Below are 24,720 nucleotides of genomic sequence, written 5' to 3'. Positions count from 1 at the left end.
TTGCTTTTCTGCTATTACCATTTCTCTCACCTTTATTTTTTTTCTGTTTTTCTTTACATAAGAATGTTTTCCTTGATTTAAAAAGTTGTTTTCTTTCATTAAGCATTGTTTGTCACAATGTGTTATGTTTCCATGCCACTTACTTTAGCAATATGTGGTTGGAAAGTGTAAACAGGTAGTCATACTGTTGGCCAAATCACTTTTTGCTACACGCTGCTTTACCTTGTCATAACTATATGAGGTAGCACTTTGTCAGAACGGCTCCATTTTGGAAATTGCTCTTTTCCATGAGATGTGGCAGTTTCACAGTTGGCTATAACAGAGTAAAGGGTGTAAGAGGGTCTCCCTATTGATGAAGAAATGCAGTGCTTTGTTTATCATGGCATTTTTTTTCAACTTGTTCAATTTCAACAGCATGCCATTTCAAATAACTGTTTAACAAAAGTGCACTCAACAAAAAGAGATTTATTAAATAGAACAAAAAACCCACTGAAAGTTGTTGGCATTTTGATTGTTAGAAAAACATGTTCCTTTTCCCGAAATTGCAGTTAGCTCTTCAGAAATTTCATGAGTTATCTCAAAGAATCAGTTTGCTTAACACAAGGGAAAAACTTTGATAGCTGACCTGGTGAATGAAATGACACATAAAGTGAATTTGTTTTTTTTTTTTTTTTTTTTTTTTTTTAGTTAAAACAATTTCTTTTAAAAAGCTTTTGTCCTTTCAGGAGCAGTATGTTTTCATCCATGATGCTATTCTGGAAGCCTGTCTTTGTGGTGATACTGTAATTCCTGTCAGTGAATTTAAACCAGCTTACAAAGAAATGTTAAGGATAGATCCACAAAGCAACTCTTCACAGCTGAGAGAGGAATTCCAGGTAAGTGTAGTCAAGTTATTGATTTTTCTTTTGTGTATTCCTTTTTATAACAGAAATGCAGCAGTAGTGATATGTTTGAAGTTACATGTAAACCAACTGAATTAAAAAAATAAAATAAAACCTTGCTTGAAACCTTGTTAATAATAAGCTACAGCAAATATTCTAATTATATTTTCCACCCATTCACTTCCTTATTCAACTACACGCAGGCATGGCTACTATTTCTGGGCTAACATTCTATAATAGGTTTTAAGATTTTTTTAAGTCATATTTATTTTTTATGCTGGCTTCCTGTGCTGCATGCCGCTATATCACAGACTGAAGTTATGATTTCATGCAGGGTATGCATATCAAGGATAGCTAAATTGATAAATATACTGAGCAGAAAATAATATTCCCAATGAAGCTTACTACAGCTGTGACAAATCGAATGCAGTATAATATTTTTGCCAAACATACATTTGCATACTTGTCTTCTGTCAGGATTTTCTCAGAAGGTCCAGATTTTTGCCTCATATTGGTCTGCTCCTCATAAAATGTATGGCTTTCTGGAAAATCAATAATGACTGAAGTCACTAAATAATGACATTTGAGTTTCAGACTTCACTTCTTTTTGAAAAAATCCACATTAATGCAAGAACATTTTTTCTATCAACGTTATAAGTTCATTAGAGCGATATTTAAATTCTGTTCCTATTTTTGGGCTTTTGTCCCCTATTATTTTTTTCTTTGTCCAGATTTCTTGTGCGTGAAGGTTAAGAGGTATGCCCTGCACTACTGTGTTTGTAGTAGTTTTGTCACTTGCAACATTTGTAAGCAGGAATATGTGTTGGGCGAACATTTAATGGTTGCCCCCTAATTTGACTATTGGGATTTCCATTTCTATAGATCTTTTCTGCCAATTCTAAGCATGATGTGACAATAAAACATATATGTGTGTGTGTGACTGGGCTAGGCTCATTACCAAAATAATAATATAGGCTTGTCCTACTTGTTTTAAAGAGAACTTGTAACCTTGTTTTATTGCCATGTTGTTAGTAATTTGCTTTAGATTTCCTTGGTCAACAGCTAGGCTTGGGTCATCATACAAATATGAATATTATAATTATTTGGCTATTCAGGCATCAAAAATGTAAATAAAGAAAATATACTCATACTATAAAGATAAGAGTGACTATTATCCCATTAGCATCATGATGTGATTTACTGGAAAATGTTGTTATTATAAAAAAGTTGCTGTGAGGATGAGGTGGTGAAATGGAATATTCAGACTTAATGCTTCTGTTATCAAATGAAACCCCAGAAATACTAAGCACATTTTTTTGCTTCCCCTGCTAGTTGATGACCATCAGGTCCCTGTGATCCATTGGCCAACTCTTTCCTTTCAGGGTAGAAGGCATTCTCATTCTGTTCTCTACCTGAGGGGCAACGGTTAATTCACAGAGGCATCATACCTGCAGGCATCAGGGTATGTAAGGCTTATGGCCTAACCTTGCTCCTGGTGTCTGACATGAACAACCAGATCACTGCAGAAGGCCTAGCAATGCCACCTTCCAAGGTGTAGATGCTTAAACATACATACACACATATGCAGCAGAGGGCTATCATCATTGGCTTTGCGGGATCAAACGCATGTTCACAGTATACTGTCCTATTAATTGTCTGCATGCCTTTACCTGCACGGTGGTGATTGCTTTACTGGAACCACTGAGCCTTTTATGTTGCTCAACTTATATGCAATGGCATGGCATCTAGATCTGATATTTTTAAGGATCTGACCAGACACATGCAGCAATTGGAGCATCCACAAAGGTTCTTTACAAAAAGGATGCAGAAAGTGAACACACTGTTCTACACTGATTGCCTCTTTACTCAGTATCATAGGTTCATAGGCATATACTATGATAACAGCTACTAGGGCCTTTATAAGCCTAGCCATGCAACCAAAACCCAACTCCATCCCTTGGTAACATGTGGGTCTTAATAGGGGGGCATGTTTGTAAGGAGGGTTATGTTAGGAGGTTGCTAAAAAGTTATGCGGGGGTGTGTTCATTAGAGAATCTTTACTATCAGCCTCTGTCTGTAAGAGAACATGGGGCCAGCTTGGGAAATAATACATGATTACCTATCCAATGTTAGTTAGGGGATGTTTACTGTAGGCCTCTGTCTGTAACAGATGAAAGGACTAGCTTAGGGATGAATTTGTAATTTCCCTTCTATTGGTCAAGGTTACATTTGAATAGGGGTAGAGATGGACATAGATCCATATGGATGGAGAGCCTGTACAAGAGCTTGGGGATTCTTTGAGTCACAAACCTGTCTTGTCAGCATGTCGTATTTATGTTGCAAGCAAAGTTCAAGTCAAATCAACTGATGATAATCTGTTGCCTATGTCTCTGATGGACAGAGGCAGACAGCAAATCACCCCCAGTATAAATGGGCTGCATAGCTAGGCTTATAAGGGCCCAAGTGGTTGCTAGATTAATATACAACTTTAAACTGGCTTATTCTCCAGGTTGGGTGAGCTGAAATTGTCGACTCACTCTCACCATCCCTTATTTATGTCTTCTAAGCCATGAACCAAAGCTGGGTTACTGGGGACAAAGTCAGTGCATTATGTATGTCATTTGTATATCCATATATATATATATATATATATATATATATATATATATATATATATATATATATATATGTATATATATATATATATATATATATATATATATCTTTATATGTATGTATGCATGTGTGTGTTTGTGTATGTGTGTGTGTGTGTGTGTGTGTGTGTGTGTGTGTGTGTGTATAAATATCTATATCTATATATCTGTATCTCTCTCTCTCTCACACACACACACACACACACACACACACACACACACACACACACACACACCATTCTTGCTAACCTCTTCTTCAACCACCACATTGCCACTGTGGTCAGAAAGTCCTTCTATGTGGCACATCTAATTACCAAGGGTTTTGGATCCAGGAAGAAAGAGGTCATCATCTCTCTCTACTCTTCCCTCATTAGGCCAATCATTGAGTATAATGGCCCATTTGGAATGCACCTCACTAGACACATGCAACAGCTGGAAAGGCCATAAAAGTACCTCACAAAGAGGATCCCAGGCCTTAAGCACATGTCCTACATGGACAGACTAAAAAAAACTCCAGCTATTCTCTGTCTAATACCATCTACTAAGAGGCGATCTCTGCTTAACTTACAAAACCATGTCTGACCTAGATCTGTTAGAAATGCTACATCTAAAGAAATTCAAATCTCTCCACAGCACATGCTCCAGAGACCTCAACCTCATTACCACAATCAACAGAACATGCTGGAAGGTCAGGTTCATAACTTAGAGACTGCCCATGCTCTGGAATAGACTTCCCATGCATGTCATGCAGAGCACCTCACTCACCCTCTTCAAGAGAAATCTTGATGCATGGATGGAAAATAGAAAGTTCACCCCGGGGATCACTCCAGTGGCTCTACTTGATAGGGGCACTGGGAACTGACATTGGGTGGCACAATGCCAGGGCACTCCTATGGGCTAGGCTTGTAAAGGCTCCAGGGCCATTAACCTAGTTCACACCTATGAACCTTACTAACTGCCCTTTTACTACAACCTTTTTCTGGTATGTAATTGGCAAACTGTCATCCTCCACTCCCCACTAAATAGCATAAATCTATATAAATTTATCAACTTATCTCAGACCCCACACGCATAGTTAATTAACAAACTGAGTCAACCCTAGACTGAATAGTCTCACACCCGCAAAACTTCTCCAAGTCAGGTACCCTTCCAAATATTTTCAGTGAAAATTTACCAGCTTACACACACAGACCCGATACACAAACAGACAAACTACGTACACTACGTACAACCAGGAATCTCAGCCATTTCAATCAAAAAACTTTTCTAGATACTATAAAATCCTTCTACTGGTACCCTATCAAAACTCTACCATTAGACGAAGCAGTTAACTCCTTCAACAAACCCTTTCTTGATACTCTTAACAGGATTGCCCCTATATGTACCAAACAAACTAAGTGTAATCATGCCCCTTGGATAAATAAATAAACTAAACAGTTACTTACTACCAGGGATAAAGCACAGGAAGAATGGCTTAGGAATAAAACCCCACAAAATCAATTTAAATATAAGCAACTATGCAACATTGCCAAAAAGCAGGTAGTCTGTGACAAAAAAAAAACTATTTTGCCACTAAGCTTTCTACCCAACAGAATGACCCCAAGATGTTCTGAAAGTCTGTTTCCTCTCTTCTTAATCCTGGTACCCATTACAACCCCTCCACTTCAACTGACAAAGACCCACAAGATATTGCCCAAGCTTTCAATACTCATTTTATTGAAACTATCCAAAAACTTGTCAATGATTTCTCTTCACAAACCAATAAAAGTACAAACTTGAATGGTAACAACAATAACTTCTCTAATCATCACACAAATCCAATCTCTCCCTACTACAATTGCAATTCAGACAATATGCCATCTTTTCCTCCTTTTAATATACAACCTGTACCCACCTCTCTAGTACGCATACTGCTTTCAAAATTAAAGCTTTGCTCCACTACTTCAGATGCCCTCCCAGAAGAAAACTTCAAACTTGCAGCAGACTCCATAGCTCTCCCTATTAGCATTCTCATTAATCGATCTATCACTGAGTCCTATGCCCCACAACTCTGGAAAAAACTCTATTATAACTCCCCTACACAAAGGTGGTAACACCAGTGATCTATCTAACCACCTCCCCATCTTTACATTTTGTCTGCTCTCTAAAATCCTAAAAAAGAGTATCCATTCACAACTACTAAAACATCTTACAGACAATAAGTTACTTGAACCCACCCAGCACAGCTTTTGTCCTACTCACAACACAACTACAGCCTTAATTTAATTTACCAACACTGTCAACAAAGCTCTTGATACTGGCCTACTTACATCATTTATACTACCCAACCTATCAAAAGCATTTGATACAGTGTCCAACTCTAAACTACTTCTACAACTTGAGACCATAAACTACCACCCACATACCCCAACCCGGTTCCATAGCTATCTAAATAACAGAAAACAATCTGTCGAGTGGCTACCAAGCAATCCAAATATCTAAATAACAACACTGGAGTCCCCAAGGGTCTATCCTTGGGCCTTTGCTTTTTAATATATTTATTAACAATCTCCATAAAGCATCCCTGCACAGTACACTTATACAATATGTAGATGATTCAGCCATAATCACATCTGCTATCAACAGCTTAGATCTCCTAAACAACGCAAAACACATTCCCTGCCATTGAATCCTGGTTTACAGAGGCCCAACTCTTACTGAATCCCAAAAAATCAAAACATTTTCTCTTCTCATCCAAATCCCTTCTAGACATTAACATTTTCTCACAAAACAATGCAAAAGTTGAAATTGTAAAGAACAGGAAACTACTTGGCATAACCATTGATGACAAACGTACATATGAACATCACATACTCAGCACAATTAAAAAGACCCATTTTAATCTTGGTAACTCTGTAGGCACAAGCTCTACTTGGGCAAAGCCACCAAACTTACACTAGCAAATAGTCCTCTTCTGCCTTCTCTTCTGTATGGTAGCCCCGACTTTACTAACCTACACACATCTCTTTTGAACAAATTACAGTCATGCTACTATAAGATAGCTAAGTTTTCTCCAGTATGCCAACTCGCACTCATCACTACCTGGCCATAAAATCTATAAACTGGCTAGATTTCCTCCATTACCTACAATTTACCCAGCTTACGCTTACCCAGAAATTGCTTTATAACCCTAATTACTGCCCATCCCTTCAAACAATAATACAAATTTACACCCTAAATCATAACCTTAGGTCTTCCAATAACAAGTTCTAACTGTAACTAAACCCAGCAAATGATTTGGACAATACCTTTATTCCCATGCAGTTGCTAAACTATAGCATGCCCTTCCTTACTCTATCACTCAACTAGACTCTATAATAACATTCAGAAAAGCACTGAAAGAACTATACCTCAAAAACCAAGTCCATTCCTATATTAACATGAGTAAACCACCTTAAATTATCTTTTGGCTACTTAGACTAGCAATTTCCTTTTTTATCTCTTAGTACTTAAATCTTTTTCCTTTCTGTAAGCCTCTGTTTCCCCTCTATTACTATTTAATTTAACTTTTACTATCCACAGAATATTTCATGTATGTTCAAACATAATTTTCTTAGACCAAGGCATACTGATTGAAAAGTTTTACTTGGTTCATGTCAGCCTTATGTCTATGTTTTCTTCATTTATGACTCTGCTACAATTAATAATGTCTGATCCGAAATTTAAAAATGTCTGTAATTGTTGGAGCTTTATATTTTTTTACATTTTTCTTCTGTAATTCTGAAAGAATTTTGCAATGTATAAACTGAAATTTTAAAATTCTCTGTAATTGTGGAGTTTTTCTCCCCAGGCCTCTACTGAAAATGGGAATTTTTTGACCCAGTGGACTTTCCTGGTCAACAAATGTCAATACATAAATAAATAATAAATAAGTAAATGTAGGATGGTAACTGAGAAAGTTGAGGCAATTGTTAGAGAAAGTAGATTTTCTGTAAATAGTAGAAACAAATCTAGCCTGTGCTCTATCTTTTCCTATTTCCACATCTAAGTAGTTGACACTTTCAGTTTGAACTGAATTGAATAAACTTCAAAAAGTCCACAGTATTATTGATGAATTCCAAAAATTTGGTTAATTTATCTGTAGTGTCTCTCCACAAAATAAAAATGTCATCCAAAAACTGTATATACCCTGACCAGGAGTTACCAAATTCACTTTTAAGTAAATAATTTTCCTCCCATTAGGCCATAATCAAGCTTGCAAAATCTGAGGAGCAGGCAGCACCCATAGCTGCTTCTGTAGCTTGTCTAAAATATTGCTTGTCAAAATATATGAAGCTGTTTTTTAATACCAACTCCATCAGAATTATTGCCACATATAGTTTATCTATGTCCATTTCTGTTATCTCTTTTAACTGCTCTCCAAATCATTGCAACCCCAGCATATGTCGTATTACTGAATACAAAATATTTACATCAACAGTGAAAAAAATTACATTTTCATCAAACTCTAGTTCATCTATTCAGCCTAAGAAATGCCAGAAATCTTTACAAATTGACTTATTCTATTAACACTACTCTTGACCAAGTAATCCATATATCTCGCTATATAATAAGTTTTGGACCTATAGTAGGCCAAAAAGGAGGATCATCTACATTTTCATCTACGTTTGGGATACCAAATATCCCTGCCTCTAGTGGCTTATCATTATATATATATATATATATATATATATATATATATATATATATATATATATATATTCATACTCACTTTTGGCCAATTGTCCTTGCATCAGCATATCTTAAAGACATCTATTAGGTTGTATGGCCTACTGATTTCACTTAAAGAACTTTCAGTGTAAGCTTCACCATTCAACATACGTTTCACTTAAGTTATGTATTGAATGCTATTCAGTATAGCCAAACCTCACCTCTTGTCTGGCTTTATGACTCTAATAGAAGAATCATTACACATGTCATTTAACATTAACTTCTCAGTTTTAGATTGATTGAAGCTTTTCTTTTCACTTGGTTTTGACAAAATACATATTATATCATGTTCACACATTTTTTCAAACATTTGCATTTGAACATTCAAGGGGGGATTTAAACAACTAGGACGGCTTAACTTCAGCATGCTGTTGCTATTACTGTTTTCAGAAAACCATAATGCTAGATTTGATGTCCTTACAAATAATTTGACATCTAAAATTGTCTCTAAGTTCACCCGTCTTTCTGTGACAAAGGAAAGTCCTTTAGCTAACACATTAGCATGAAATTCAGTAACTGTTTTATCTGAATAATTAACCAAGCTAAAGTCTTTAAAAGTATTGTTTACTATTTGCAGTTTTCATCGGTTGTGGCTTTCATCTGTCCTTCTAGCTAATTGTTGCTGCCTATAACTGTTTTGTTTGTTGTAATTCTTTGTGGGTTGGGTTCTTTGTTGAATGTAATTCTCCTTGCTCATCTGTTGATCTTCCCCATGTTGCTTTCTGCTGCTGACTCTCTCTGATCTCCTGACTTCTGAAGGGGAAGCCTCTGGAATGTTGCATTTTTATTTCCTTGTGTTGTGACGTCTTCCTGTTGATTGGTGATTGGACCATTACCTAGACAGTGGGAATGGCCACCATAGTAACCTACGGGCCTAGGACATACCTCATTTTTTGCATAGGCTTCCAAACCTCTCCTAAATTTCGCCAACTTTCTGTTGAAAATATTACTACATGAATTGTCCACTTATTTGAACATATTTAATTGCTTTCATAATATTCAAATAAGAGGTCATTTTTGATGGAATTATTCAGCAAGTCCATCTCTTTTACTAATTGATCTGTTTGAATAGTATTGCATTTTATAATCATTTTCATAAGGTCACTGCCCACTTTATCAAAAATGTTTACCAGTTCCTTGTAATGTTCAGAGTCATATTGAAAGTAAAATAGAAATCTGCAATGGGATAAAAACTTTACAAAATTGTGAAGGGTAAAGTTTAAGAGACAGAAGACTGGAAAGACAGCCAAATGTCAAAAACGGTTTTATTGTATAAGACAAGTATAGCATTATATATAAATGACTGATAAGAAAACAAAAAGAACATATGAATACAACTGATAATAAGAAATCTCTTTTTTTTCAAACATACCAGGAACATGGGTATGGGGAACTAGTAACTATCTATTTTATACTGGTACCAGGTGTTTAACTGATGTAAAGGATATAGCAAATGAGTTAGCTTGGACATTTGATGTGGTATATTATTAATCCCTAGAGCAAATATCAACAAATAAAAAAGATACTGAGGTAAAGTGTTCTAATATATACATATGGACTGGGTTGTTGAATCAATAAAGTAAAGTAAGAAAGCGTCTGCAGCAGGGCCTGACAATTTAAATGGTTACATCCTGAATAAATTACATACCGTTCTAATCCCATTATTAACACCTCTGTTCCAGAAATCATTATCCACCAGATATGTTCTGAATAAGTGGAAATCTGTACATGTAATCCTGCTACATAAGGGAGGTAGATCTGACATGTCTGGTAACTGCCAACCAATAATTCTTAAGAACTTTTACCATTTTTAATGGAACTGTTAACATATATGAAACATCACAATATTCTCTGAAAACATTGACATTCTCTAGCATGGATTATCTAGTGGTAGATCTTGTACAACAAAATTAATATCCTTGTACACAGACAACAGCAGAACACAACCATATTCTGGTTAATGCTATGTAATTGGAACTGGCAAAGGTGTTCAGTTTTGCTCCTAATGTCTTCTATTAACACACTGGATGAAAATGACTGGAACCCTTAAATATGGAGATGGTATATCTGAAGACCTTAAACCTAATGTTATATCACATAAATCTAGTCCACTTTGCCAAGTGCTTTAGGGTCATTATTTATTAATTTTTTTGCTCGTCCTTATTCTATGCATTTATTTTCATTATACCAACTAGCAACAATTACTGGATGTCTAACTATGCAGATTATTTAAAATTGCTAGCTTAGTTATAGCTCTAAAAGACTGAGACGTTCTCCAAAATTATGTATACAAACTAACAATATGGGCAGATAACAATTATGTGAAATTTAGCATTATATAATTTATGGGAACTTATTCAGGAAAGGACAGTGTAGAATATTCGTAAGATATCAATAATGAATTGGTCTCTCCATGTGCAAAATATAACGATCTTGGGATTTTTGTAATTTGAGGTTTGCAGAGCATTCTAGGTGACAGCTAAAGAAAATACTATGACATAATTAAGGCATTATTAAGATGCATTGATTCTAAATATAGCTGAGTATTAATTCCTCTATATAAAGGCATCATTAGATCTGTACTTGAAAATGGATTTTTTTTTTTTGCATCCACAGCCTAAGTGGTTTCAAAACGATGGTAGGACCTCTAAAGAAATGCACTCCTTTCTTGATTTAAAAAGTAAAGGACAAAACATACTCTTAGCCAAATGCATATGCTGTTGGATTGGAGCCAACTTTCTACTCCTTGCAATGAATGCCAAGGAGTTGAACGTACTGGGAAGTGACTAGCCAGGTAATTCACGGAACTTGCTATTCGCTGCCATCACATGACAAGGAGTAGGATGCATGTGGATATTGAAATGGTTAAGAGAAGTATGTAGGAACAGCAGCACTTGGTGAAAGCATGGGCAAACGTTTTATTTTTTATTATTTATTTTTTTATTTTTTGTAATTATGACAGAGAACCAGATATATGAGGTGCTGGACAGATGTGCAGGCAAATGGTGTACCAAGAAATGTTGCCTGAACTCTGATTCTGCAGAATGATCCTGCTATTGCACCACATTTCTGCCCTGTCACTCATAAAATTTGTCATTTTTCTCTGGTAAATCATGCTGGATATTACAGTTGTTTTACTTATTATTCAGAAATGCACAGTGATGCAACGCTTGTTGTTCTTATAATATTTTAAGTGAATTTGAGTAATACTTAATTGTTGCCTTTGTCTCTGATTTTTAAGCAAATATGTTGATAGCTCTGATTGTCCCTGGCTTTATGTCATATTTTCTTTGTTCATTATAGACTTGGTTGTTTTCTAAATAATCATACAGAGTTTCAGTTATTACGAAATGATGCTGTTTCTGTTTTTATAATTGCTATGCAAACCTGTTTATTCTAGCAACTCAGCTGCATAGTAACGATATTTAGAATCCTTCTGTGTTTTCCACCTTTGTTTCCAAAATATTTTGGCTTTGTTCCTGATACCGAGATCTGAAATGTATGTCAAGGCATCTAAAACCGTGTAGCTTAATTTTTTTTATTCATTCTATGGTTATTACAGTACACACTTGGACAGTTAAGTTGTGTTAAAAGGATGCAGGAAAAAGCAAACGTGAAGAATAAGACTGATTGTTTTTCCCTTTGTTGTCACTTTTCTTCAAGCCATTATTAAATCAAACAAGGTTGTGAAAAAAATTAAAATCCTGACACCTAGAATCCCATGGCTTAATTCAGTTATCACATTCATGAGATTGCATTGCCATGTGACCCAGTAAAGGTATGATAAAATATTGCAGGAAAAAAAATGGTGAAGACTAACAAGTAGGAAAAGCTAGAAAAATGTAATGCTAAAGTCTTGGGTCAGTCAGCAGCCAGCCATGCAATACAAAGTCCAAAACAAAGGTGACTACTGCAGTCAAATCACAATATCATGATAGGACTAGTGAAGGAACAAATCCTAAAGAGATTCAATGCTAGTTTATCTGATAAAAAAACACAGGTAAATATATAACTAAAGTGTCAAAGTGAGGAATAAATCATAGCAGTGGGCTTAGCCAGCTTCTGTGCAGTGCATATCAGTAAATCTGCTTTAGAAACCCTAGGTAACTTGCATCATTTATTCCTCACCCCACTGATAAGCAACATGTTTTATATAAATATTTCAGCCTGTGTTATAGTGAACTATGATTACCAATTTTCTGCAGGAGATGCAGAGCCATAGCAAGGTGGGCAAAGGAGGAAACTGCCGCAGCTATAAGTTTTTATGGGATGCAATTGGCAGGTACTTTTGTTGTGGAAGTATAGTAAACTGCTTTATGACTGACAATAATGCATTTGTGGTCACAGTTGCTGCACTGAAGTATTGAGTGTGTGGTAATTTAACTGTACAAGATCTTTCTTATTTTTTCTTGATCTTCAACTTTAAGGAGATGCTTTTTTATTTTGCTAATCAAATTTAAATTGCGGGTGGCACCAGTTTGTAGAAATGCAGAAGACACTGGATGTCCTTGCCACACTTTTAAATAGACCATTTTCTTATGTTGTAGATCATGTCAACTTACATGGTATAACATTGTAAAATGTGGGAGCTTATTATTATTGCACGAAGAAATGCTCTTAGGTGTCATTCTCAACATTATAAATACATATGGACCTTATACTAAACTATTTCAAACTACTTCAGGCTGTATGATATACTTTTAGGCTTTAGACTATGTGATATGTCTATCTGCATAAGCTGATTTATAATCTGCACACTATACTTGGTACAGCTGAATGGGATTCAGTCTTGAGTTTTAGCTGCCTGCTCATTCTTGTACACCATGACGTAATCTCCTAATGTGGAAGGGCGATTTCCATTCCACTGGGAGAGCATAGTGATGTACACACATAAAGTGAAACATGCAGTGATACGGTGCTGCTCCACCACTTGGAGTTCTTTCTGGCTGGGTATATTTTATTTTATGGATATTACAAGGTATTATTTGTGGTTTCCTTTTCTTGAAAACACTATGGTTTGCTTTTTAAGTCTTCCTTAAGAAGTATATCAGTATGTGAATTTTTCTTTTTTTTTTTGATGGTGAGTGAGTGAATGAGTGAGTGAGTGAGTGAGTGAGTGAGTGAGTGAGTGAGTGAGTGAGTGAGTGAGTCTGTGTGTGTGTGTGTGTGTGTGTGTGTGTGTGTGTGTGTGTGTGTGTGTGTGTGTGTGTGTCCATGTTCTCACACACAAGTTTGCATGTGTGTTTCGGGGTAACTATAAAATACAATTTTGAATTGTCTTCTTTATATAATACTATTATAAAAGGAGTCTTCCAACATGGAAACCAAATGAAATTATGTGGATCGAGCAGTGCAGTATTAGGTTTCTATATACATGATATGACAGTAATGATGTTAGGAGGATTAAAATATTATTGTATCTATTATTTAGACACTCAACTCAGTCACTGCACAACTTGATGTCGAAGAATGCAGCATAGCATTGTTACCTAGGAATCGTGAGAAGAACCGCAGCATGGACGTGTTACCACCAGATCGATGCCTTCCTTTCCTCATTTCTATTGATGGAGAAAGTAACAACTACATCAATGCTGCCTTAACAGATGTAAGTATGTTTTTCTTCAATCATAGTTGCGTAGTGTTAGCAATCGCAACCATTAACACTACCAGTAAACATTTAAAAAAAATTATTTAAAATTATAGGTTCATAGGCATATAATATATATATATATATATATATATATATATATATATATATATATTTATATATATATACATATATGGGTTCCTATCAGATCGCCGAAAGCTCATTTCACCGAAACTCATTTCACCAAGACCAAATAGCTGAAAACTCATTTAGCCGAAAATAGTACAGGGAGTGTATATGCCCTTTTCCCCACTGTAGTGTGACCCTGGAGTTAGTATATATAAGTAGGGGGGGGTGGGGGGCACAGCCTAGTTAATAGGAACTGGACAGTATAAAACTAAGCTAGGTGGGGGGCTACGCACCCCCCACACCCCCCTACTTATATATTCTAACTCCAGGGTCGCACTACAGTGGGGAAAAGGGCATATACACTGCCTGTACTATTTTGGTGAAATGAGTTTTCAGCGAAATGAGTTTTAGGCGAAATAAGTTTTCAGTGATTTGGTTTCGGTGAAATGAGCTTTCAGTGATCTGATAGCAACCCATATATATATATATATATATATATATATATATATATATATATATATATATAAATATTTATAGATATATAGATAGATAGATATAGATATATATGACCTTCATTTGACAAAGCCCTCCTGAGATAAATCTACTGTCTGGAGGTCTCCTATGTCCTTGCTGATAATTTCCATGATAATTCTTTCCATGGCTGTGCAAATAAGACTTGTCAGACTAATTGGTCTGTAGTTGCCAAGATCTGTTGAAGGTTCTCCCTTATGAAAGGGGATGATAGTTGCAATCCTCCATTCATATGGCACAAACCTGTTTTAATACTATAGTTAAATAACAACTCCAGGGGTCATTATAAATCATATTTAGCTCTACTCAGGAAGCATCCTGGGATGTTACTGGGGCCCATTGTGGCAGTGATCTTGGCTTTAGTGATTGCAGCCATACTCCCTAGTTATACTTGGAAGGGTTATGTTCGAAGGTAATTTTTTGGGGGTATTGGGAATGGGGAGGTAAAGCTGGAACTGAATCTGTCTGGTAACAGGTTTGCTGTATTGCCAGGCTCAGTGAATGTGGCACCATTAACCAAACAATTCTACATATTGCTGTGTGCTGCCTCTGAGGTTTCTGACATAGCTGTAGAAGGTGTAGGGTTATCTTTCACCTGGGAGACTAGCTTAATCTCAAAGCTGGCTTTGCTTGAATGAATTAAATATCTTAGTTGCCTGTTTAGTTCGATGAATGTTTACCTTTGTGGGAATTGCCCTTCCTGATTTTAGTCATCATTTTTTCCTTTTGTTGTACATCCTATTTAGTTTGGGATGCCACTAGGGTGGTTTGTTTCTAGATCTTGTCCTGGGCTTACTTCTGATAGGTACAGTAACTTATATGCAGCCATTGACATAGTTGTATAGAATTTCTGAGAGCAATTCCGCATAGGCTGCTGTGTTCTTGGGGGTTTGAAGGGGCACTGAATTTTGACAAACCACAGATTACACAGATTATTTCATATAGAGGAGCAGACATCTGCAGATGATTTCTTAAATATCATGTCATGCATACTTAACCAGCTACCGAGTCGTCATTCAGGAAGAAGGCAAACACTATTACATAAATATAACATTATATTAATGAATAAACACAAATCATTTCTGTATGATGTAAAACCATACCTAAGTAGCACTTGGACCTGTCCCTGTACTTGAATTTAATCTCTGTCCATCCTATGCCAAGCCCTTTCCTTTCAGGTTTCTCTTTCTCTTTTTCTATATCCATTAATTACAACACCATCTACACTTTTGTAAAGACAGAGTTTACTGTAGACTTCAAATTGGAATAATAAAAAAGAAAAAAACATCATCCACCTATAAACATTTCATGTGTTTAAAGCCATGTCTTTTACTTGAATGTGTATAATAGTCTGCAAATTCTGTTATAATGCTTACTAAAGAGTGTCCAAAAATGTGGGAACTAGATTACCAATACAAGTCCAAATGTAAAATGGGTTCACTGAAACAGAATTCCCCAACTATGATTGTGCTGAATTGCCTCTTTATTTGTGAAGTGGTCAGATTTACTGTAACATTCATGATCGACATGTTCCTAGACAAATATCGCTGAATTTCTTTCCCAATTTCTCTTCAAGGAATTCAGGTTATCACTTCATTCTTTAGTAAATGTTTAAATATCTTACTAATTACTTGTTTTTCCATTGTCTGGGACTTCTAGCTTCCATTGTTAATTTAACCAAATCCAGGAAATCTGCCTCCATTATTGTATAAATTTTATACCGGGCCCCTGCTTCTATAAGAAATAAAAAGTGTTCCCAGAATGTCAGGCCACCCTCTGAGCTGGTGCTTTACCTTGTTAGTCCAACAGAAGCCATCAATGATATAGATTATCAATGATCTCCATTGCCTCAAACCAGATTGCATAAAAAGAGTCCTAATCTCTGCACATAGGGACTTCAACCATAGGGAAGAACCTTGCATGATATATGGATCCCTTTGCCAGATTAATATAAGAAATGTATCCTTACCCCTCCCTTCTTAAAAACAATATCTTTCCTTCCTACTTGATAATCCAGTCTTAAAAGATTGTGAAAAATTTTACAAAGAGTAGCCTAATGGTATGTCTCTGGGTGTGGCACTGCCAACCGAGGCCTCTCCTCTGGGATTATTAGAGACCTTCAAGCCTCTCTGTTTTTTCTGAGACTGGATAAACTCTGCCTTTTGTTTAGAGAGGTTTATCTTTAAATAAGACAGTATTGGAGGAAACCATAATGCCTATGTGACATACAAAATATGTGATAGTATGAATACCAGAGTTGCTAAAATTTGCTGCTGAAAGTCGAGAAAACAGTTTACCCATAATTGATGGCATTTATTACATTTCTGGGTAAGAGTGTTGCATATATGTTGAATTTTGGACTAAACATCAATGTCTCCTAATATAAGAACCCCCAAAGTTTATCTATTGATGTCTCCATGGATGTGAGAATTTATCTTGGAAGTTTTGAAGATTGGGTAAAATTTATTGCAGTAGCCCTTGTCTTATCTATATTTAATGAACTAAGAACTAAAGATGAAATTTAACTACTGAAACACACTATTACCCGTTGAAGTACAGCACAAATTAAAATAATAAAACATCTGTCCACCAATAAGTTCCATATAAAGAGTTTGGAATTTATTGGACAACCGATATTTTATTATTTCAATGCATGCTGTACTACAATGGGTAATGGTGTGTTTCAGTTACCTTTATCTGTATTTAATTTGTATCCTGAGAGCCCACCAAATGTACAAATTTGACCCACAGAGGTTGAAGTTGTTTCTCAGGTTTCTCCAGGTAAATCTGTAGATCATCAGTAAATTTTCTAGTCTTAGAAATATATGTCTATTCCCTTGAAACCATAGTTTTACTGCTAAAAGCTCTTATAAAGTGCAAACAAAAGGGCACGAGGGGGAAACCTTGGATAATCCCCTGGTTAACTCAAAAAGGTTGAGAAATAAATCCTATCTTCACTCTGCCCTCTAAATTGTAATTGATGGTATGCAAGAGATCTATGAAGGATACTAGAAAGAAAAACATCTGCAGGGTTCTAAAAGGATGTTGCCAGTTTACTGAAACTGAATACTTTTTCAATGTCAAAATAATGATAAGTAAGGAAGATCTGTAGAGAAATGTATCCTCTATTACAAAATTGCTTTGTTTATATTATCAAAGGTTTCTCTACCCTGTATGAATTACTTTTGGTATTAATGCATTAAACTATGGAGATATCTGGACAGTCTGTGGGCTAAGGCTAGCATAAACAACTTAGAGTCAGAGCTTAAAACAGCAATTGGGCTATATGATGAGGGCAAGTCCATGACTTTCCATGACTTCAGGATAACAGAAATATGTGCTCTTTTCCAGCTAGCAGGGGTCTTCCTTTGCATTAGGGCTTCATTGGCTATTCTTATAAAGTCCTATAAAAATGTTCTCACTATTTGGTAAAACTCTGTGTGGAGAGCATCAGAACCAGGGCTTACCTGTCTTTCAACTCTTCAGAATTCCCTCCAGCTCAGTAATGTCAAAAGGTTTTATGATTTCCTCCTGCACTTCTATTTATAGGTGTAGGTTCTATATAGCATGGAACAGTTCTGCAAATTCTTCCTCATTAAATATCTGTAATGGGTCATGGTGGTATAAATCTTGACAGTAAGATCTAAGAACTTTTAGGATTTTATTCCAGTCCCAAACAATCAAGCCCACTGTTGGGTGTTAAATTCCTGTAATGGCACCAAGTTTGCTCTCACAAACTACACAGCTTCAGACATCAATTTACTACAAATGTGTTTCCAACATAAGAAAGTGGTTAAAAGTATGTTCACTGCTTTTCTTTGACTGTATTTCTGTACTGATTATCTTAAAACTGTCTTCTGTCATTATTTATTAATTAAATAAGTAATCTATTTATTTTTGCTCTAGTGACATCTCAACTGATGTTTGGTCTGAATAAAGCAAGCCAATAATATAAAACTAATCCTTATCTCACTAAAAGTGCTTCTGTGTTGTTAATTTTAACTTAAAAGTAGTTTATGCAAACCAATTACTTTAAATGTACATAATCATCACATTTAGCCATAAGTTAATAACCTAAGTTAAGTTTTGGCATATGAACTGCATGAAGCTGTCCTGATTAGGTTCCTATGTCCAGAATAGGTCTCTTAAGACAATAATCATAATTTCTGTAGTGCCCTGACAGGGGGTCCAATGGTCATTATTGTTGTTCTCCTTCCTCATGGCAGAAGGTTTACAGGCACAAATGAAGCAGAACTGCTTATAGTAAGGATGTAGGCTGATTTTCTTTCTCCCCCAAGTGACGTCCTTTAGACAGTACTCATAAAACTGGCAAAGCTGCAAGAGAACAGATAACAACTGCAAGTCTGAAATGCAAGCTTAGAGAAGACTTTACAGTGTATCTCAGATTTAAAAAAAATCCTGATGGCATCAGCCTTGCTATCATCAAATTGATATCACACTAAGGAAATCTTTGGAGAGGGATCAATATATGTTGGAATGATTCAAATGAGAAAGCAACAAAGTCTATTCTCTTCCCCTCCTGTGTTAGATGAACACAAAAATGAAAGAGTTCATCATCTGCATAAGTCCCCTAACAGAGAGATACGTGACTGGGTTGACCTCATAGGCTTCTGCAGTGCAAGATCCTGCAAGTATTCTAAACACACAACTCTCTAATAACAAATTATATAAAGGCCCTCTTTCATACCAGTGCAACATCTAAGGTTCTACTGTAATTTAGAAAATTATCTCAGAAAACAAATAAGCTCCCTGATTGGCCAGATAGTGACAGACATTTGGCCATATAATACTGCATAAGGTCTGGTCCATAAAACAAAAATTCAAAACCACCCAGCCAACAAGGTTGTTAAACACGTCTGGAGCAAATCACCAGAATTTGTGTCACAATATTACAATGCAAAACAGCAGTGAGGTCAGGACACAGCTGTTTAGCAAATGAATTCCATATAATGTCATGCAGAAACACAGACCTCTGTATGTAATCAGTAAAAATGCCAGACCAGTATAACAGTAAAATATGAAGATGTGCAATCTGTAGAGCCACAGTAATGACCCGATGTAAATATCTTGAAGCATCAAAGGGGTATTGCTGTTCTATTCAGCCTCCAGTGCTGTATCCTGACATATGTATGAGGTAGTGGTTGGATTGAAGAGATTGCATTGAGGCCAGGGAGCTGAAGACACTGCTGTTTATTGCAAATTCATGTGTAGGCTCCCTAACAGGGACATTTTCAGGTTAAAAATTATAGTGGATACATAATCTGCAAAAAGCTTAGGGAGAGTCTGCACCATGCCCCCGCTTATAGATTTAAAAATATTGAAGTGAATTGGTGCAGTCTGTTCAACATTAGCATGTTAGAAACAGCATAAAAATGTGCCTGATTTAATTTGATACAAGAAATTGAAGAGGCAAAATGAAAATAACTACTCTACCAGTACAAACCAATCCAAGAAAGACGTTCCACAAAAACACCACCACGTTGATGATACACACGTTTATTGAACGCTTTCATCGGGTTATATCAAATGACTTCCTCTGAATAATTTGCAACAGCTTACAAACCCATTAAAATACAAAAACAAAATGAAACGCATGACTTTGTCAACCAATAAAATACTCAGATCCATTATATAACAGCAGGCATTCCTAATTAAAAAGACCTTACTGAAAAAACTATTGTGAAAGGCACATTTATAAAAAAGCACATTTATAAAAACTTGATAAAATATTTCCTACTGTTAGATTACACACAACACAAATACTATACTAAATGCAACCACTAATCAAAGCAGTTAGCAAAACTATACAACATAAGAACGTAATCTAAGAAGGCTACCAATACTGATGTTGTCGTTAAGTCCTGGGAGGATACAGGCATTTAATCTAACCTGCCAGCAAAGTTCCCTAAACTCTAAGACGTCTTCCCAAGGACCTCTACTAGGGTCTTTCTTTACCCCTTCAACAACTAAGAAATGAAAATAGTGTGAGGAATGTTTTGAAATTTGCTTAAATAAAGCATTATTTCCGTTGCCATATCTAATGCCACTATAGTGCTCGTAGATTCTATCCCTGAACCTCCTTTTAGTTTTGCCTATGTAAAAGCAATTGCAGTGGTGGCACAGGGTGACATAAACCACTCCTACCGAATTACAGGAGAATTTCCCATTTGGTTTAATAGGAATGTGGTTGATTTTGATGTAATCACTCTTCAAAATAAGATGACATTGTGAACAACACCCACATTTCTTAGTCCCAAATGTATCATCACTGCTTTGGTCAACACTCTCACTTTCAAGAAGATGTTTTATACTAATACTTTTTTTGAACACTATCTCTGGCCTAGAGCCCACCTTATCCAAAAGTCCTGGGTCACTACAAAAAATCTGCCAGTTTTTCTTCAGAATCCTGAAAATGCTACTATGGTCATTAGAAAACCTGGGGAAAAAAAGGACAAAAAAAGTGTGACGGGTCAGTTTTTCTATTTTTATAAGAAGCACTTGCATTGTTCCTGGTGGTACTACCACGCAGAATTGGCAGGATACTCTGATTGTTTCTCTTAAGGGCAACTTCTTTATGTATTTGGGTTACCAAATTCTTGGGATATCCCCTGGCCGTAAACATACCTATAAGTGTCTCACACTGCTGAAGAAAATCATCTTCTGTACTGACCATCCAGGCAATCCTCACAAGTTGTCCTTTTATAACACCTCTCTTGAGGTGTTCTGGATGGTTACTGTCTTAATGCAGGAGACTATTACAATAAGTAGGCTTCCTGTACAAATTACTGACAAAACATTTTCTAACCAAAATCCTTTCTACTGTCCACATCTAAATAATTTATACCAGAAACATTATGAACAAAAGTGAATTTCAAAAACTCAGTAGTGTTGTTTAGGTAATCAATAAAAGATGTAACATCTTTACCAGCATCATTTCATAAGAAAAATAAATAATCAGTATAACGTAAGTATACAATCCATTTATTGGAAAACTCAGAATTTAATAAGTATTTTTTCTCCCACATAAGCATAATATTTGCAAAAATGGGAGGAAAAATGGCTCCCATAGCAATGCTGTTTTTTTGTAGAAAGTACTGCCCTTCAAAGAAAACAAAATTGTTTTTTATTAAAATTTCCATTAGTGTCACTAAAACTGCCACTTCATTATTATTAAAGAAATAACTGTCAAACAAAAACTCCTCGAACCACTCCAAACCAAGTGTGTATGGAATGACATTGTACAAATTAGTCACATCTACTGTAAGAAAACTGATGTTTTCTTGAATCATAACATTGTTCAATTTATCCACAAAATGCCATGAATCAACACAAATACGTTTTTCCCCTTTTAGAACATCCTTAAGGGCAAAGTCAGTAAATGTTCCTAATGTGTGAGTTTTAGAACCTGCAGCACTGATAGTAGGTCTCATTGGGGAGTTTTGTTTATTCTTTTGTATCTTCGGAATTCCGAAGATACTTTTAATCTTAGAGTGTTTATTGTATAAAAACTCAAACTGACCAGGCTCCACCTGGCCTTGGTCACACATGTCTTGTAGTGTTAAGTCAATTCTATGATACATTAAATTGAAAAAATGCTGTGAAATCTCCTTGTATGTGCAGTTATTAAACAACAGGAGGTTCATTCTATCAACATAATCCTGTTTTGACATCATGACTACCCCACCACCCTTATCAGGCTTTATAACTCTTACTGATCTATCCTTGCAAATTTTAAACAATAAATTTCTTTCAACAGTGTTAAAGTTATCAAAACTGTTTTCATTCCTTTGATTTAATAATGCACTGAAATCAAATTCACAAATCTTTTCAAATAACAACAAGCAATTTTGAACAGGAGGGTTATAAATGCATTTTTTACATAACCCAACACCCTGCTCACTTAAATCAGTGTTGTTAAATAGTAATTTGAAATTTACATTCCTGACAAAATTTGAGGTCCAAGGCAAGATCTGTAATACTTGAACTTCTTGCTGGCACAAAACTAAAGCCTTTACTAAATTAGTCTGTCACTTTTTGATCAAAAAAATAGTCTGAAGAATTATAAACAGTAAAATCTGCCTTTTCATTATAAACACATACCGGGTAATCTCCCAGAACAAGGTTACCAGACTCGTCAACAATGTTAAAGTCCAAACTAATATCTTCATCAACCTCATGGACTGTGTTGGAAGTAACTTGAGCTAATTCTGCTGAGTAAAATGTCTGCTTCTCCACTATTGGTAAGAGGACTGTTGCGGTCCTGAAGGTCTGTGGTTCATTGTCTGCACATTGTTGCCTGGTCACCCCTGATTTTGTAACTTCACGGACCTGCGAGGCAAATCCCATTCTAAAGGGAATTGATTGCCAACACTGTCTAAATGGTCCCTGCCTTCAATATTGACATTGTTAGAGGAACCAATATCATGAGGGGTATTCTGTGAGATTGTAGGTGGCTTAGGATAAGCCTTACCTGAAGTGCACACTTTTCTGTCCCATTCATGCTTTTTCTCTTTACGGGACTTTACTTCCCCCACAATTCTGTTAGTTTTAGTGAAAACCTCTTCATAGGCAGAAACCGAAGGTTCAAATGATACCACAGTATAAAGACAAAATGATCAATTTCAACAATTGGCTAAAGTATTGGTGTCACTCAAAGGGGATCCAGTGTCTGTCAGCCTGGGATGACATGCTTAACAAGCCACGTTGCTTCGCTAGGGACGGCTTGCACCTGTCACCCCTGGGTTTTCGAATACTGGCCAAGGCTCTTGCCACCCCCATAGTGCCTTTTTTAGGCAAGGCTCAAAAGAAAAACCCACTTCCTTAGACAACACAAGGAAAAAGAAACTAATGGTAATGCTGTTCAACGCCAGAAGTCTAAACCTCAAGATGCACGCACTCGAGGCTCTCCTCAGTATGGAGAATATCAATATCTGTGCAGTAACAGAAACCTGGTTCAAGGCTCCCGAGAGCACCCCAGCACTACCAGGCTATACCTCATACCATGCTTTTCGGCCCCAAAACTCGGACTGAACCACAAGAGGAGGGGGAGTATCCATATTCATCAAAGATACCCATACCTCCAGGCTAGTGGCACTGCACGAAGCATCTGAGACCATCCATGTGCAACTAACAGTGGGCAAAACTGCCTTCCAGTTTGTAGCCTGCTACAGACCACCCTCCCAAACTCAGGAACCCCACTCGGCTTTCCTGAAGACACTGGAGAATATGAAGGTCTCTCCAAACACCATTATATTGGGTGACTTTAACTACCCAAACATAGACTGGGAGCACTACTCAAGCCCCAACACCCTAGCCCAACGGTTCCTAGAATTTATAAACTCAGATGCTATGGAACAACTGGTCACCACTCCCACAAGAGGGGAAAACATATTGGACCTGATCATCACCAACATGGGGACTCTATGTTCCATACCAGAGGTATACCCCTCATTGGTAAGATCTGACCATAAATTAATCACTATGGACATCCATATCCCGTCCCCACCCCCAGCAAAGGAAACCACGGTCAAAAACTTCTCAAAAGCAAACTTCCCACTTATCAAAACTGAGGTGGAATCCTTCAAAGCCCCAGGGCCAGTGGAAAATACGGCCCAAACCGCAGAATCCTTTACAAACGCATTCTATGGATACCTACAGGAATGCATGGTTCGTGCTATCCCAAATAAAACCAAGATACACCCCTCCAAGGGCAGGAGACCTGTCTGGTGGACCCCCGCCATAAATAAGCTGTACAACAGAAGGAGGAAGCTACTACATGATAGAGCAAAATCCCTGAAAGGGAAGGCAACTCTGATCAGTACTAGCAAGAAACTATGATCCCTCATAAAATCATCTAAGGCTAGCTTTGAAAGAAAAATTGCACAAGATGCTAAAGATAATCACAAGGCCTTCTTTAGTTATGTCAAAAACCTGGGTGGAAACTCCCAGATATGCTCTGAGTTAGTGCAAAATGACAAAAATACACTGAACCCACAGACATTGCCAACATCCTGACAGATAGGTTCAGTGCAAATTCTCCCCCCCTTCCTCCCCAAATGAGCAAATGACTATCCCAACAGAGTGTAGCCTCCCTGACATCACAGATGCACAGGTGAGAGTTGCTCTCTCCAAAGCAAAAAACACAGCATCAATGGGACCGGACGGTGTC

General features: G+C 36.6%; 1 protein-coding gene across 1 annotated transcript in view; it reads left to right on the top strand.

Moving 5' to 3' along the window:
• Positions 1-24,720, top strand: part of PTPRU (protein tyrosine phosphatase receptor type U) — a 4,710,560-nt gene that overhangs the window by 4,138,611 nt on the left and 547,229 nt on the right. Inside the window, exons 26-27 of the mRNA XM_044089740.1 lie at positions 726-875; positions 13,716-13,889. Coding sequence (XP_043945675.1) covers positions 726-875; positions 13,716-13,889 — 324 coding nt within the window. The remainder of the gene's footprint in view (positions 1-725; positions 876-13,715; positions 13,890-24,720) is intronic.

This window comes from Protopterus annectens, chromosome 1.part1 (assembly GCF_019279795.1).
Source record: "Protopterus annectens isolate FY-2018-M chromosome 1.part1, PAN1.0, whole genome shotgun sequence".
In the NCBI taxonomy this organism is placed as follows: domain Eukaryota; kingdom Metazoa; phylum Chordata; order Ceratodontiformes; family Protopteridae; genus Protopterus; species Protopterus annectens.
The sequence above is the reverse complement of the archived record's forward strand: the minus strand, read 5'-3'. Positions and strand labels throughout refer to the sequence as shown.